This window comes from Jaculus jaculus, assembly GCF_020740685.1.
Source record: "Jaculus jaculus isolate mJacJac1 chromosome Y unlocalized genomic scaffold, mJacJac1.mat.Y.cur SUPER_Y_unloc_2, whole genome shotgun sequence".
In the NCBI taxonomy this organism is placed as follows: domain Eukaryota; kingdom Metazoa; phylum Chordata; class Mammalia; order Rodentia; family Dipodidae; genus Jaculus; species Jaculus jaculus.
Window position 1 is genome coordinate 1885629 of NW_025423387.1, and position 15362 is coordinate 1900990.

The window sequence follows — 15362 nt, forward strand, 5'->3', positions numbered from 1 at the left end:
CTCTTCCCTCTCTCTCTCTCCCTCTCTTTTGTAGATAGGGTTTCACTCTAGTGCAGGGTAACCGAAAATTAACAACAGAATCTCAGAATGGCTTCAATGTCAGTGATCCTCCTACCTCCATTTATTTGCTGGGATATAAGGTGTGCATCACCATACCTGTCCGTGTTCTCTTTTAAGAAAAATCAGGACCCCATTGTCATGCAACAAAGTATTCTAGGAAGCTATGCCTCTCTCCTAGCTCATGCACCTGCCAGAAAACTGCAGGATTCAAGTATCTCCCCAATTCAATACTCAAGGATTCACCCTGAGTCCCAGTTTTCAAAGCACTCTAAAACAATCCAGCCCAGGACATATCTTTGCATGATCTCAGGATGTCCCAGTATGAACACTACACAACCACTGAAGCCCCAAAACACTCACAGTAAACTCTGTACTAAATACCACTATGGACTGAGGTTGGAAACTCCCTTTCCTCCATTCTAACTCTGGCTGCCATCACGTCCCTCCTGTAAGTTATAGCCGATCAATATTCAAAGGCCATAATAAATCCCTGGCTACATTTGTGAGCACTGAGCAACCATACCAGCAAACATATTATGACAAAGAGAAGCTCAAAACCAAACCCAGATTCTGTGCAAGTTCTCAAAAACCCTGGGGCTCTCTTTTCTAGTCTCCTTTATTACATAACAGAGTATAAAAGGGTTTCTATCCTTAACATATTTCCTGTGGATGGTGCACATTCGGATGTGTAATGTCAATTTTCCACTTCCTATGTAGTATCACTTGTCACTAATTTCATTACCAAAATAAAGCAATGCCAAGCCCAGGCACAAACGAGCTCCAATCAGGATGTGCAAATTAAAGAGAAGAAAAAAAGAAAGAAAGATTACAGAGTCTTGTGATTACAGCATCTTTCAACATTCTCTGCAGAGTAGAGAGTTGACCTGATTTTCTGAGGAAGGGGGAAAGGAGGCACCAGGACCAGAAAGATTCTGCTGCTGGCGGTGGCTCTCAGTTGCTATGTGTGTGCTGAGAAGAAACCTCTGAAGTTTCATGTCTACCTTGATCTCACAGAGTGTAGGTCATCATGATCTAAGGTGTATGACCCTTCTACAAGGGCAATAGTGTGATTTGATAAAGGCAATGTTTTACTGTTCTCCCTGTGTTTTAATAATCCTGTCTTTATCCTCTTGGGATATATTTCATGTTTTATTTTTACTTATTTATTTGACAGAGAAAAAGGGGAGAGAGAGAGAGATAATGTCGTTCCAGGGCCTCCAGTAATTGCATATGAACTCCAGGCATATACTCCACCTTGTGCATCTGGCTAATGTGGATCCTGGGGTATCAAACCTGGATCCTTTCGCTTTGCAGGCAAATGCCTCAACTGCTAAGCCATCCCAACCCCCCCCCTTGATATTTTAAATAAGTTTTTTCTTGATATGTATGTGATAAGAATACAACTTTTTCTTGTACATATAATTTTAATTTTTTTTCTTTAGTACATAGCATCATAAATCGTGTTTTCTTGTTGAATGTTCATAAAAGGGTATCAAAAGTATTTCACATCGGGCGTGGTGGCAAACGCCTTTAATCCCAGCACTCAGGAGGCAGAGGTAGGAGGATCACCATGAGTTCGAGGCCACCCTGAGACTACATAGTGAACTCCAGGTCAGCCTGAGCCAGAGTGAGACCCTACCTCGAAAAACCAAAAAATAAAAATAAAAAAATAAAAATAAAAAAAGTATTTCACTATATATGCACACACAAGAAAATTTTTTATAAATGCAACCAGATAAAGGATTATTTTTTTGTTTATTTGAAGTAGGGTCTTGCTGAAGCCCAGGCAGTCCAGGAATTCATTATGTACTCTCAGGCTTGCATCAAACTCACGCTATACTCCCACATGTCCAGTGCTGGGATTAAAGACCTGCAACACCACACCCAGCTCCAAGGTAAAAGATTTTATGTTAATGTTTAATCTAAAATACAAAGTGGACTTCAGTAATGTAAATTCTTTCTGAAGTCTGGAAAATTATTGCATATACAATGATTTCTATGCATAGAACACTTATTCCTCTTGTGTATGGAAATTGACTTTGTGTTTTGAATATTTAGCATTCAGTTGTCATAACTTATCTTTATTTCAAAACCGATGAATACCTTTGTATTTCTGTATCCATCTTCCTTCATCACTGCTCATCTAGTTCCACAATAGTTCTTTTAAGAATTTGGGCTGGAGATATGGCTTAGGGGTTAGGCCTTACCTATGAAGCCTAAGGACCCTGGTTCAAGGCTCGATTCCTCAGAACCCACGTTAGCCAGATGCACAAGGGGGCGCATGCATCTGGAGTTCGTTTGCAGTGGCTGGAGGCCCTGGCGCACCCATTCTCTCTCTCTCTGCCTCTTTCTCTCTCTGACACTCTCAAATAAATAAATAAAAACAAACAAAAAATATTTTAAGAATTGTCTCTCTCTCACACACACACACACACACACACACACTCACACACACACAAAAGAAAGAGAGAGAGAGAGAGAGAGAAAGCATAGAAACAAAACAATACAATAAAAGCACCAAAATTAACTGGGTATGGTGGCATATGTCTTTAATCTCAGCACTCCAGAGGCAAAGGTAGAAAGATCTTGAGTTCAAAGTAACCTAAGAATACATAGTGAATTCCAGAACACCTGTGACTAGAGTGAGCCCTACAAAAAACTGTTACAGTTTATATCTTGGAAATCAATAAAATTATCCTGTAAATGTGTTCCCTTCCATGTTGTATTTTGGCTAAGTTTTCTATAACTTTCCATGCCATACTTTGTCCTTTTCACTTAAAAAATGTTATGGTAGAATGGATAACCAATAACCACTCTTATAAATAGGTTTTACTTTTATTGAATTTATTTTTTTTCATTTCATACACCATTTTTAGTATTTAAAAAGGATGTCCATAGCTAATAAAATAAATAAAAATTGTATGCATATCTTAAAAAATGAGTAGCTAAGATTAAACAAAATTTTGCCAAAAATTTACTTATATCACCATAAACTACAAATAATCCTATACATCCCTTGGACTTAACCATATTTTCAAGGGATATGACTGTAATTTGCATGGATTTGAAACTATATTACCAACCACAAGATTTGATGTTTATATTTTGATAAAAATAATGTGCCATGGTTCCAATAGAAATTGATGAGAAAAGTTAGAGGAATGGGTGACACATATAACTGGACTTGTTTTTAAGTTCTCAGGGAATTGTGGCACAGTGTCCATAGCCTCACCAGTTAATCGGCATAGTAGAGCTTCATCTGTTAAGGATTTATGTACATGAGGTTGAATTTTATGATGGTTGTAAGGAAATTTCATCACTTTTAATTTGAGGTCAGCAAGATTTTTCTTGTGTGGATGAAAAACATGTGGCATTGTGGCTGGAACAAAATTGTAAAATTTCCACTGAAACACAAAAATCTCTATGAAAAATTGAGTTGCTGTCCAGTCTTGAAAGAACCATGAGGTCTTAGCTCATGCTACATTTCATTCCCTGCCAGCGCCCAGTTAGAGTGTCATGAATAAATTGTAAATGACCCAGAGATGCACAGCTGCAGATGATGTTAATGATTTTTATTCACTTTTTGAAGTTGCTAAGAAAAATATGTTACCTTTCATGAACACAACTTCACAAAATCTGGAAGACACGATGGCTTTGCTTTGGATTTTTCTAAAATTTAGCAGATAAAATATCATACTCTCTTGTCTTAACTCAGTCTATGTAGACCATGCCTTTGATCTCAGTAACTCTTGCCTCACACTCTCAGTTCATGGGACACCAGGCATATGCCCTACCATACTATATGCACTTGCTTGGAAAAGTCATGAATTATTTATCAGCTAAAATTCTATAGTGTCATAATGTCAGGGTATAATTATGGGTTATTTTCTTAGACATAGCAATCAGGGACATATTCCTGAAGTTATTCACAATTTTTGTTAGCAGAATTATTTATATGTTGAGTTCTAGCAAATCCAGGGTAAAAAGGAAACATTCCATCTCCAACAGCCTCCTCCAACACCCAAAATAATCACCTGCTTCATTGTGAAGGACTTTATGAGAAAAGAAATGTCCCCTCACCATTGTATTCCACACTTATTTAATAATGGCCTTCCATAAAGTGAGTGAATCTGTTGATACATGCATGAGACTAAGGACAGAGTCTTACTGCAAAAACATTAACTCTAGAAATAAGAAAATTTCAACAAATATTTTTACTAGTCATAGAACCTTGAAAGATATCAGGAATCTGACCTCTTCTCTTCCCCACTGAAAAAATTCTATGACTTGTGGAGATGGTTCTGTGGATAAGTTTGTTTGTCATTCAAGAATGAGGAGCTTAACTGAGTTTGTTAGAATATAAAAATCCAGGTGTTTTAGCATAGTTCTGAAGCCCCAGCAGTAGGGAAGCACAGAAAGCATGACCACAGACGTGCCTATGATTTCCCTGGGAGATTCAGTGAGATCCAGGTTCAGCAAGAAATAACTCACCCTGAGGAATAGGATAATGACATTGACAGCAGGCTCACCTTTGCACATGCCACATGCAAATCAGCATTTCTACAAGTATTAATGTGCATGATACTCACATACACATGCAGAAAAACCATTTACAATATCAAGACCACACTGGAAAGAACCATTGTGTGCAGAATTTCAATTATTTGAAAAATAAGTCAAAATTCAGACACTATTTCCCTCTCTTGTATTAGGATTTAATGTAAAAGAATCTAGTTGCCAAATATTCAAGTGAAATCTAATATATTAATGACTAGAAATCAATTTTTGGATAGTGTCTTTATTGGGTGATAACATACGAGAACTGGAAGAACTAGAGATGAAGGATGATGTAACTCTTTTTACCTGTATTTTCAGGATGTAGTGGATGATGTAACTAGGAAATTAGAAAAACAAAATATTGTTAATAAGTTGAATGAGCGGTATGATTTTGTATGACTTTCACATTATTCAGTATGAGACATGCCACTATTTCATATTATAAATATTGTTCAACAGAAGTTGATTTTTTCAAAAGTCTTCTTCCTATTAAAATAAGGTAATACTTTGATAGATGGTATGCATCCAGGTATTTATCCATTTCCTCCAAGTTATCCAATTTTGTGGAATAGATGTTTTAGAAATATTTCCTGATGATTCTTCCAATTTCACTTATGTCTGTTGTGATCTCTCCCTTTCGATTCTGAATTTTGTTAATTTGAAGATTTTCCATCTTTTGCTTGATCAAATTGGCCAGGGGTTTGTCAATCTTGTTTATTTTTGAAAAGAACCAGCTCTTTGTTTTGTCAATTGTCTTAATTGTTTACTTGGTTTCCAATTCATTAACTTCTGCTCTGATTTTAATTATTTCTTTCCTTCTGGAGATCTTTGGGTTGGATTTTTCTTGTTTTTCCTGTTCCTTTAGGTGGATGGATAGGTTTTTGATTTGGGATCTTTCTGTCTTTTTTTATGAAGGCATTAAGTGCTATGAATTTTCCCCTGAGGACCACCTTCATTGTGTCCCATAAGTTTTGGTGTGATGTGTTCTCATTGTCATTCCATTGCAGAAATTTTGCAATTTCATTTTTTATTTCATCCACTATCCTTTTATTGTTTAAAAGTGTGTTGTTCAGAATCCAGGTACCATTGGGATTCTTGGTGGGTCTTTTGTTGTCGTTGTCTAGCAATATAGCATTGTGAGCTGATAGCATGCAGTGAATTATGTCAATCTTCCTAAATATGTGGAGGCTTCCCTTGTGACCCAGTATATGGTCTATTTTAGAGAATGTTCCATGGGCTGCTGAGAAGAATGTGTAGTCTGTGTATTTGCGATGGAAAGTTCTTTAGATGTCCATTAGGTCTAAGTGATCTCTGATATTGTTGAGCTCTTTTACTTCCCTTTTGATTTTTTGTTTGGGTAATCTTTCTATTACTGATAATGGTGTATTGAAGTCCAAAGCTATGATGGTGTTGGTGGTTATTTCTGTTTTATTGTCAAGTAGGTTTTGTTTTATGAACTGTGATGCCCCTGTGTTTGGTGCATACAGATTTATGATTGTAATATCCTCTTGATGGGTTGTTCCCTTGATAAGTAGGAAGTGGCCTTTGTCTTTTTTTTATTATTATTTTTTGTTTGATGTCTACTTTATCTTATATAAATATAGCTACACCTGCTTGTTTCTTATTCCCATTTACTTGGAATATTGTTTTCCACCCTTTCACCCTGAGGAGGTGCCTGTCTTAATGGTGAGGTGTGTTTCTTGAAGGCAACAGATTGAGGGGTCTAATTTTTTGATCCATCCTGTTAGCTTGTGTCTCTTGATGGGTGAATTAAGGCCATTAATATTTAGGGTAATGACTGTGAGATTTGATTAGATCCCCACCATATTGTGATGGTAAATGTGGGTTGGTGTTTTCATGGACTTTGAAGGTTTTTGTGCCTAATTCGAGTTTGGTTATTGTGATCTGCTTCTTGTAGGCAAAACAAGCAAGGGTGCTGTTTTCCTGATGAACCGGATACCAACACAAGGAGGAAGGAGATCAGCACAGAGAAAAATCAACTCCTACCAAATCAGAGAGCCACAACTTATAATATCCAGGAAATGGAACCAGCCTAGATGTCCCTCCACTGATGAATGGATAAGGAAGATGTGGCACATTTATACAATGGAGTTCTACTCAGTGGTAGAGAAAAATGAAGTTATGAAATTTGCAGAAAAATTGGTGGATCTGGAAAGGATTATACGTAGTGAGGTAACCCAGGCCCAGAAAGCCAAGCACCACATGTTCTCCTTCATATGTGGATACTAGCTACAGATGATTGGGCTTCTGTGTGAAAAGGAAAATACTTAGTAACAGAGGCCAGTAAGTTAAGAAGGAGATATAAAGGGAAGAGAAAGGAAGGGAGGAGGGTACTAAATAGGTTGGTATTGAAAATATGTAAGTACAATGATTGAGATGGGGAGGCAATATGATGGAGAATGGAATTTCAAAGGGGAAAGTGTTGGGGGGGGAGGGAGAGTATTACCATGAGATATTTTTTATAATCGTGGAAAATGTTAATAAAAATTGTGAAAAGAAAAACAAACAAATAAATAAAATAAATAAAAAATAAGAGAGCCAGAGCCCCAGAGGCCTCCAACTGAAGCAGACCAAAAGTGAATCTAACATGGCTCAGGGAACTTTTGCAGAAGAGGGTGCAGAAAGAGTGTCAGCGCCACATATTACATCATGATATGCAAAGACATTTATCTTACCCATAACTTTGGGCTAACTCCACAAGGCATGACCCATATACCTCAACAAGGAGGGGCCAAGGGGAGGGGGTAGGTCATGGATGAGCCTAATTTTGGTACCAAACTGACTGTATTTACTGCATACAAAAGTATTTAATAAAAATATGAATAAAATAAATAAAATAAGGTAATATAAACAAAACCTAGGGAGGAAACAATCTTACACTTTATGTTTGTTTTTTTTTTCTCACAAATTGGGATATAAGGAAATGTGAAGTAGAGATAGATAATTAGATGGTAGATAGCTAGATAGATAAATAAATAATAGATAGGACACAGCAATATAATTCTACATGTAGAATCAATGTTGTTAAAATGCTACTTTCGTTTTACTGGCCTGTACATTACTGACTTTAATACTATGACCTGAATGTATATATTCAAAACACAGAAAAGAATTGCCTTCCAAAAGTTTCACCTTTTAATCTATTTATTTATTTATTTTTATACTTATTTATTTGAAAGTGGCAGAGAAAGAGGCAGATAGAGAGAGAGAGAGAGAGAGAGAGAGAGAGAGGGAGAGAATGGGCACGTCAGGGCCTCTGGCCACTAAGCCATCTCTCCAGCCCTATTTATTTATTTATTATACCATTTTATTATATCATTTGTTTATTTATTTATTTTTGTTTATTCTAGGTAATTTTTCACTCTAGTCCCGGCTGACCTGGAATTGACTATGTAGTCTCAGGGTGTCCTCAAACTCATGATGATCCTCCTACCTCTGCCCCCTGAGTGCTGGGATTAAAAGCATTCACCACCATGCCAGGCTAGTTTCACCTATTTCTAAACTTTGATGGAATGTTCTGAGATGTTATATCTATCTGTTCTATGATTCCATTTTATCTAGATGCTTCTCATTGGTGAGAATGAAATATTAATGTCACTTTTAAAAAGTAATTTTCTTTCTGTTTACTAAATATATCCATAGGGTAGGCAGAGAAATTATGTGTGGCAGACATGAACTAAAGTGTGAGTTTACAGATGTCAAAATTTCAGTCTCATCCTTGACATAATAGGGGTGGCTGTCATTCCCAAATACACCTGCACCTGGACTCCAATGTATGAAGGAACATTTGTCTGTCTCCATTAAGAGCTAGGACTTCAGGCCATCATGAGATACAGACAGACCTCCCAGCAAGATGTGCTTCATTTCACCCACAATTTGCCCAACCCCTCAAAAAAAGTGAACCATGCTGGCACAGACTCAAATGTTCAGAAATCTGTGAATAATTTACTATGAACTTCATAAGTGAATGCAAGGCATAGGGTAGTCAATTCTTTTTCATGTGTTCCGTAGTATGTTGCAAATTAACTGATGCATAATATTTCTTGTAATTTGTGTGTCGACAAGATGGACTGTGCCACTGATACAGACTCAAAACACTGAATTTAAAATATCTACTTCGAAGCAAATCTACTGAGTATCAGATCCTTAAGGGTGACTATGGGAAACCAACTCTACAGTGCCTTCAGCCTCACGGCCACATTGTTTACTGCCTGTTGCTCTGAGCCAATGTTGGACCAAAGTATCTTTCCACATGAGAGTTTTATTATTTTTAACTCTTCCAGGTGATCCACTTCAATTTTTATGGACTAAACCAAGACAGGTTATTGTTTAAAATGCCACTAACAGTTGGATGTTTCATGAGCCATATCATAACTCTCCAAGAGTCTGGTTAAATTACCTCAGTGGGGATTACAGAATTAAATATAATGATTCAGATCTGCTGGTTTTGACATTCTTTTTTTAAAAAATTTAATTAATTTATTTATTTGAGAGTGACATACAAAAGGGAGAGAGAGAGAGAGAGGGAGAAAGACAGAGAGAAAAAGAGAGAGAGAGGGAGAGAGAGAATGGGCACGCCAGGGTCTCCAGCCGCTGCAAACAAACACCAGATGCGTGCGCCCCATTGTGCATCTGGCTAATGTGGGTCCTGGGCAATCAAGCCTCGAACCATGGTCCTTAGGCTTTACAGGAAAGTGCTTAACCATTAAGCCATTTCTCCAGCCCCCCCCCCCACTTGACATTCTTAAAACATTGTGTATAAAGGATTGAGCAACTTCAAACATACAAAATATCAAAAGGTATTTAGCTCTCATTTTCATATGTATGGATTTCTCTTGTCAGCAACAAATTCTGCTAATTATTACAAATTGTACTTGCAAAATGCTCTGAAAAAATGTATTATAGGGCTGGAGAGATGGCTGAGCGGTTAAGCGCTTGCCTGTGAAGCCTAAGGATCCCGGTTCAAGGCTCAGTTCCCCAGGTCCCATGTTAGCCAGGTGCACAAGGGGGCGCATGCATCTGGAGTTCGTTTGCAGAGGCTGGAAGCCCTGGCGCGCCCATTCTCTCTCTCTCCCTCTATCTGTCTTTCTCTCTGTGTCTGTTGCTCTCAAATAAATAAATAAATAAATAAATAAAATGTATTATATTTTGCCTATGCATTTTGAGAAAACCCTTATCTCACAAGGTTCTCATTGTGGCATTATTCAATTATTGCATGGCCAAAAGGCACAGACATTTACTTTCAGATGCAGTAAGCATATTAGAGCCCTTTGACATCAACTATGACCTTGAAAATTTTAGTTTACAGTGAACATTTAAGTAATACATAATTTAAATAGTGATATTGTTGTGTTCCTACTCTACCATTGTGAAAAAAAGAAACACGAATAACATAAAACCTAAGACTGTTTTCTTTCACAGTTTCAAAAGCATAATGCAAGTCCTCATAATGCAAACTCATATAGTGACCCCAAGATTTATTATTTATATCACATTCTAAGGTTGCCCTATGGGATGGGATGTGATCAACACATGACAGTTTATGGTCTCCATGCTTTCAAGTTGTTGCATGTGTTTGGTTAGAATTTGTGGGAAATCCATGGACTGATGAAATGACTGCAATTTTAATGAAAATTGGCAATGTATCCATAGGTACTTTGATGATTAATATAAAATTTTAGTATTTATAGTAAACATTGCTCTACAACATTCTAACTGCTAACTTCTCAATTTTTCATTCTCAAATGTATGGATGAATCAATTAATAATTAAATTTTTTGGAGAAGGAATTTGAAATAGGGTCTTCCTCTTACCAAGGGTGATGTGGAATTCACTATTTAGTTTCAGGATGGCCTTTAACTCATTATGATCCTCCTATCCTATCTCTGCTCCTGAGTGTTGGGATTAAGGCATGCAATACCAATGCCCTCCTAATAAATAAATATTTTAAAATGGGGCCAAAGAGATGGATCCGAGGTTAAGGATTTTGCCTGCAATCCTCATCAGCCAAAGTTTAATCACTCAGTGCCCACTTAAAGCCAGATTCAGAGTGTATGGGGAACATCTGAAGCTCATTTGCAATGATTGGAAGCTCTGGCTTGACCATTCTCAATCTCCCCCACTCTCTCTTCTATAAAGTGTACAAATAAAAATATTTTAAGTATCCATTATCCAGCCATAGTTTTCAAGTTTAGGTCAATAGTTAATGCAGTTCCAATATAGGTTTTTTTAAGGCAAAGAAACAAAGTGGCTAAATATTTTCCTTTTCTGTATATATCTCCTATGATTTTATCAAAGCTTAATCTGTATTTAATTTTTTTAAATATTGATATGGGAAGCATATGTTCTACCCAGACAATTATTAAATGACAAATGAGTTAATATATTCCAGAAAGGTCATCCCAACTTTTATTTATATCACTGCTGTCCTTAGGCACTCAGCAGTTAAGAACTTCAAAAAAAAAATTGTTTGCTAAAGAGAGACAAAGAGAATATGGGCACTCCAGTACCTCTGGTCACTCCAAACAAACGCCAGATGTATGCCCCAGTTTCTACACTTGTCTGATGAGGGTACTGAGGAATAGATCCTGAGTACTTAGGTCTCAAATGCAAGGTTTTAACCTCTAAGGCATCTCTTGAGGCCAGAAGTTAGAGTTTAAATGACCTTAGTTTTACTGTGATGCAACCAAATTCATGCTCATGTACCTGCACTTAACAGCTTGGACTTAACATTACCTCAATACATACATGAGTACAATTATTCAGCTATATATCTTTTGTAAGTAGGGCATTTGGGATGTGTTGAATTAGAGACACAGTTTTTATTTAAGATTAAGTGGTTGAAAATAGTATTAGAAAAATAAGATTCTCTTCACTCCAGTAGAACATTTACTAAAATTGGAATGATACAGATTAGATTAACATGGCCCCTGTTCAAGAATGGCAAACAGATTTCTGCTGTATTCCATATTTTATTTTATTTGCTTTTATTCATTTGAGAAAGAGGGGGGAGAGAGAGAAGGAGAGCAGGGAGAGAGAGAGAAAGAGGGAGAATTAGCATTCCAGGGCCTACAGCCACTGCAAACAAACCCCAGATACATGTGCCAGCTTGTGCATTTGGCTTATGTGGGTCCTAGGAAATTAAATCATGGTCTGTTGGCTTTGAAGGCAAATGTCTTAGCCACTAAGCTGTCTCTCCTATCCATGTGTTCCACAGTTTAAATAAAGAAAAAATAGACAATCAAATAAGTAAAAGATATGGTACTGTCATCTAATCTTGAAACCGTATTTCTTCTCAGTCCCAAAGGTGAATTACTTCTCAGTGTATTTTGTCTCAACCAATTTTTTGATGTTAAAATTCGACTATTTTTATAATGAATATGAGCATCAACATGTGTTTGTTGTATTACATAAGTGTTCAATTTAATTCTCTGTTGGAGAAAATACCATATCGTTAGTACTTTGGGGATGCGTGTGTAGGCATTGTTATCATGATCTAACATGGTATAGGAATGTGTTCACATGTGTCTTAAAACCTTACCATAACTTGTGCCAGGCACAGTGGCACATGCCTTTAATCCTAGCATTCTACAGGCAGAGGTAGGAAGATTGATGTGAGTTCAAGGCGCCCTGAGACTACATCCCAAATTCAAGGTATACCTGGGAACAAATAAGACCATACTTGAAAAACAAACAAAACAAAAAAATAATAAAAACACAAAACCTTACCATAACTTTATAAGACATATGTAATTCTCTGTTTTGTTGGTTTGTTTTTCTGTATTTTTGTATCAGTACCTATGTAACTCTGAATTATGTGAATCATGCTCTCCAGCCCACTTTTGAAAGAAAATTATAGCAATTCTTCTTCTACAGACATCCACATAAAGATTGAAGGATCTCACCCCCAAGTAAGACTTGCAATACTACACACATACACACACACACACACACACACACACACACACACACACCAAGCATACAACAATATCCAAAAACTGATTCTCACACTGAAGATCAGGTATATGTGAGGTCATGACAAATCATTGCATGATGGAGTCATTGAGTATTGCCACCTAACACAGGAAAGGATGTTAGACTGGGGCTATTTCCACAAGAAAAAAACAGTGGAATCATTTATGTTTTCTGATGTTAACTTCACATCTCTTCTATAATGGAACTAAAATTTATTGTGTCAAAATAAATGTGAAGTTTTTGGCTTTTGGTTTTCTTTTGTTTATTGTTGTTGAAAATAGAGACAAAGAGGAAAATACGGACATCAATATCAATAGAAATGACTTGGGAAGAAATAGTGATTCAGAAAGCAGGTGGATTTAGGAGGAGGGAGAACAAAGGCCTTAATATCAAGTAATATTTTTGCATATGTATGGGAATTGTCAGTAAAACTTTTACAAAATCTATAGTAGAACTCATGGACTATGTGAACACTTTAGGTGATTTCCTCGCTCATTTATTTTGTTACACAAAGAGTAGAGAGTAGATTCCACAACATAGATTGAAATAAAATAGAAACAGTGTTGTTGATACACTCAGATCCAATCATCACAAAATTCTAAATATGCTTTACAGAATTCCTTTCTTTTACAAGTGCAAATATTAGAGAAGAAATTACTTTCATGTCATTTTCCCAAAATCTACAAAATGATATAATTCTGAATGTATGAATTGACCTCCAATTAAGTTTCCCTTGCTGGGTTACATTATCAACATGAGGGGATAAGGAATAATGTGCCACTGGGGAAATAAAGCTTGATCAACCTATAGTTCATAAATTAGGATGGGATTTGTCCTTAGAAAGGATCCTAATAGCTATATTTTCTGAATTATCTTCCATGAAATGCAGCAAATTTCCATACTATCAGTGAAGAGACACAGACAGAATATAACAAGATTCTTAATGAGAAGAAAATTCCAATTCAAAATATCCTGGATGTCACCAAGACAGGTGAATCACTCTTGTACTACCATAGGAAAATACCATAGGAAAAGCTTAAAGTTTAAAGAATCTCTGTCATCCTCTGTAGCTATTTCTCATTCAGAATACTTATGATTAAAAATATTTCATTTATGAAGTAAATGTCATACCACTTTACCCTCTCTTTGTTGTATTTTACAGACACATGTTCAAAATGGAGATATTGACTGTGTAAGTTAAGCCATGTCTCTCGCACCTCTTCAAACGCTCAAGTTAAATGACACTTGAAATCCATTCATTCACTAAAACAAAAATTATTAATACAAAAGCATGAAATAAATGGTGTATTGGTGTAATATTTATAATTCATGTAACATGAAATTAGTCCAGGTATATAGTGATTTTATTTAAATGAAGAAAGAATTAATGAATTTAATAGTAAATGAAATCTGAAATCTGATTATTAATCATTTTAATTCTCTTTTGAATGCTGACATCACATTAACAGTATACTTACAATATATCAATGAGTCTCATCATTGCCATGTGTGGCCTAGAGGTACATATAATTACTGTGAGTTTGGGGCATCACTATAAACACAGAATCTCACACTTCTATCATGACAAGAAGAGTAATCTGAAGTAGTAGATCCTGTAAAATATGCCAGCATAAATGTACTTGATAACCCAAAGACAGTGCCCATTGGTTTTAGTTTGTATTCATTCACATTGTCTTTGTTCCAGCAACACCCATATGAATTTCTTTATACCCTGGCACTGATCATGTTCACCATATCACCTCACAGGCATGTAAATGACTATCACTTATAATTCTCCAGGTTAAAAGAAGATACACAATGGTTACAGCAACTAGGTCTCTATGGAACCAGAATCAAAAACCACAGACTGGTAATCATCTTTCATTACTGATTGTTCTCTCGTCTTTATGAGTATTTTTGATTCTTCACCCAGTCTGACCTGTCCATGTTTTTCCCATTACTGTTTTTAGTACTACCAACTCCCACTGTTATTAAATGAATTGATTTCATATACCTGTCGATGCATTCTGAATAGAATAATGTATTACTGAAACTTAGATGAACTGGCCCCATCTCATAGTACTTATCACACTTTGGAAACATTTTTGTTTGCCTTTTGTTTTAGAAAAGCCCATTTGGCAGTGGGGAAGTAAGCGGTAAAATCCAGTCAGTTTTGAAGTAGAAAAATATGCAGAATTTTGAATAAATAGTATTGTCTGTGCTTTGTCACATTTATATTTGAAAATCAGGAAGTATATGGATTATATGACAAAGAGGTTAAAACATAGCATGTTACTGAATTCAGACAACTGAACTGAGATCTGGGTATGGTTGTCCACACCTCTAATCCCAGTTCTTGTGTGGTGGATGTAGGAGGATTGCCATTAGTTCATGGAAGTTATCATTCGTCATGAGTCTACTTTATTAACTGATAACATAACCTACATTATGAGATTCAAAGTTGAATTTTTAATCCTCTCTGCACCTGCCCTGTTGCCAAGTACTAGCTCCCAGCACTAGATACCCTTCATCATTTTATATATGCTGTCTGCATATATTCACTGCTATTTTCTTCTAAGTTCTAAGTTGGCACATCAGCCCAAATCACTGCCACCCAGAACTCAAACTTGACTCTAACACCTCTCTTCTTTCCCAAGACAGGATAAGTTTTGTACTCCCTGTCTTACAATAGTAAACTCTTTTGTTCATCAGCATTTATAAAACTTCATAAGTGTCCTTTCTTTAAATCC

General features: G+C 36.3%; 1 protein-coding gene and 1 non-coding gene across 2 annotated transcripts in view; both read left to right on the forward strand.

Annotated features, from left to right (window-relative positions):
• The window catches only part of LOC123457176 (deleted in lung and esophageal cancer protein 1-like), a 130226-nt gene that overhangs the window by 14053 nt on the left and 100811 nt on the right, over positions 1–15362 (forward strand). The window contains 1 exon segment of the mRNA XM_045141182.1: positions 13502–13603. Within this exon segment, the coding sequence (XP_044997117.1) occupies positions 13502–13603 (102 nt within the window).
• On the forward strand, positions 11503–11612 carry LOC123457207. The gene has a single exon (XR_006634943.1). It is a non-coding gene; the product is annotated as a U6 spliceosomal RNA (small nuclear RNA).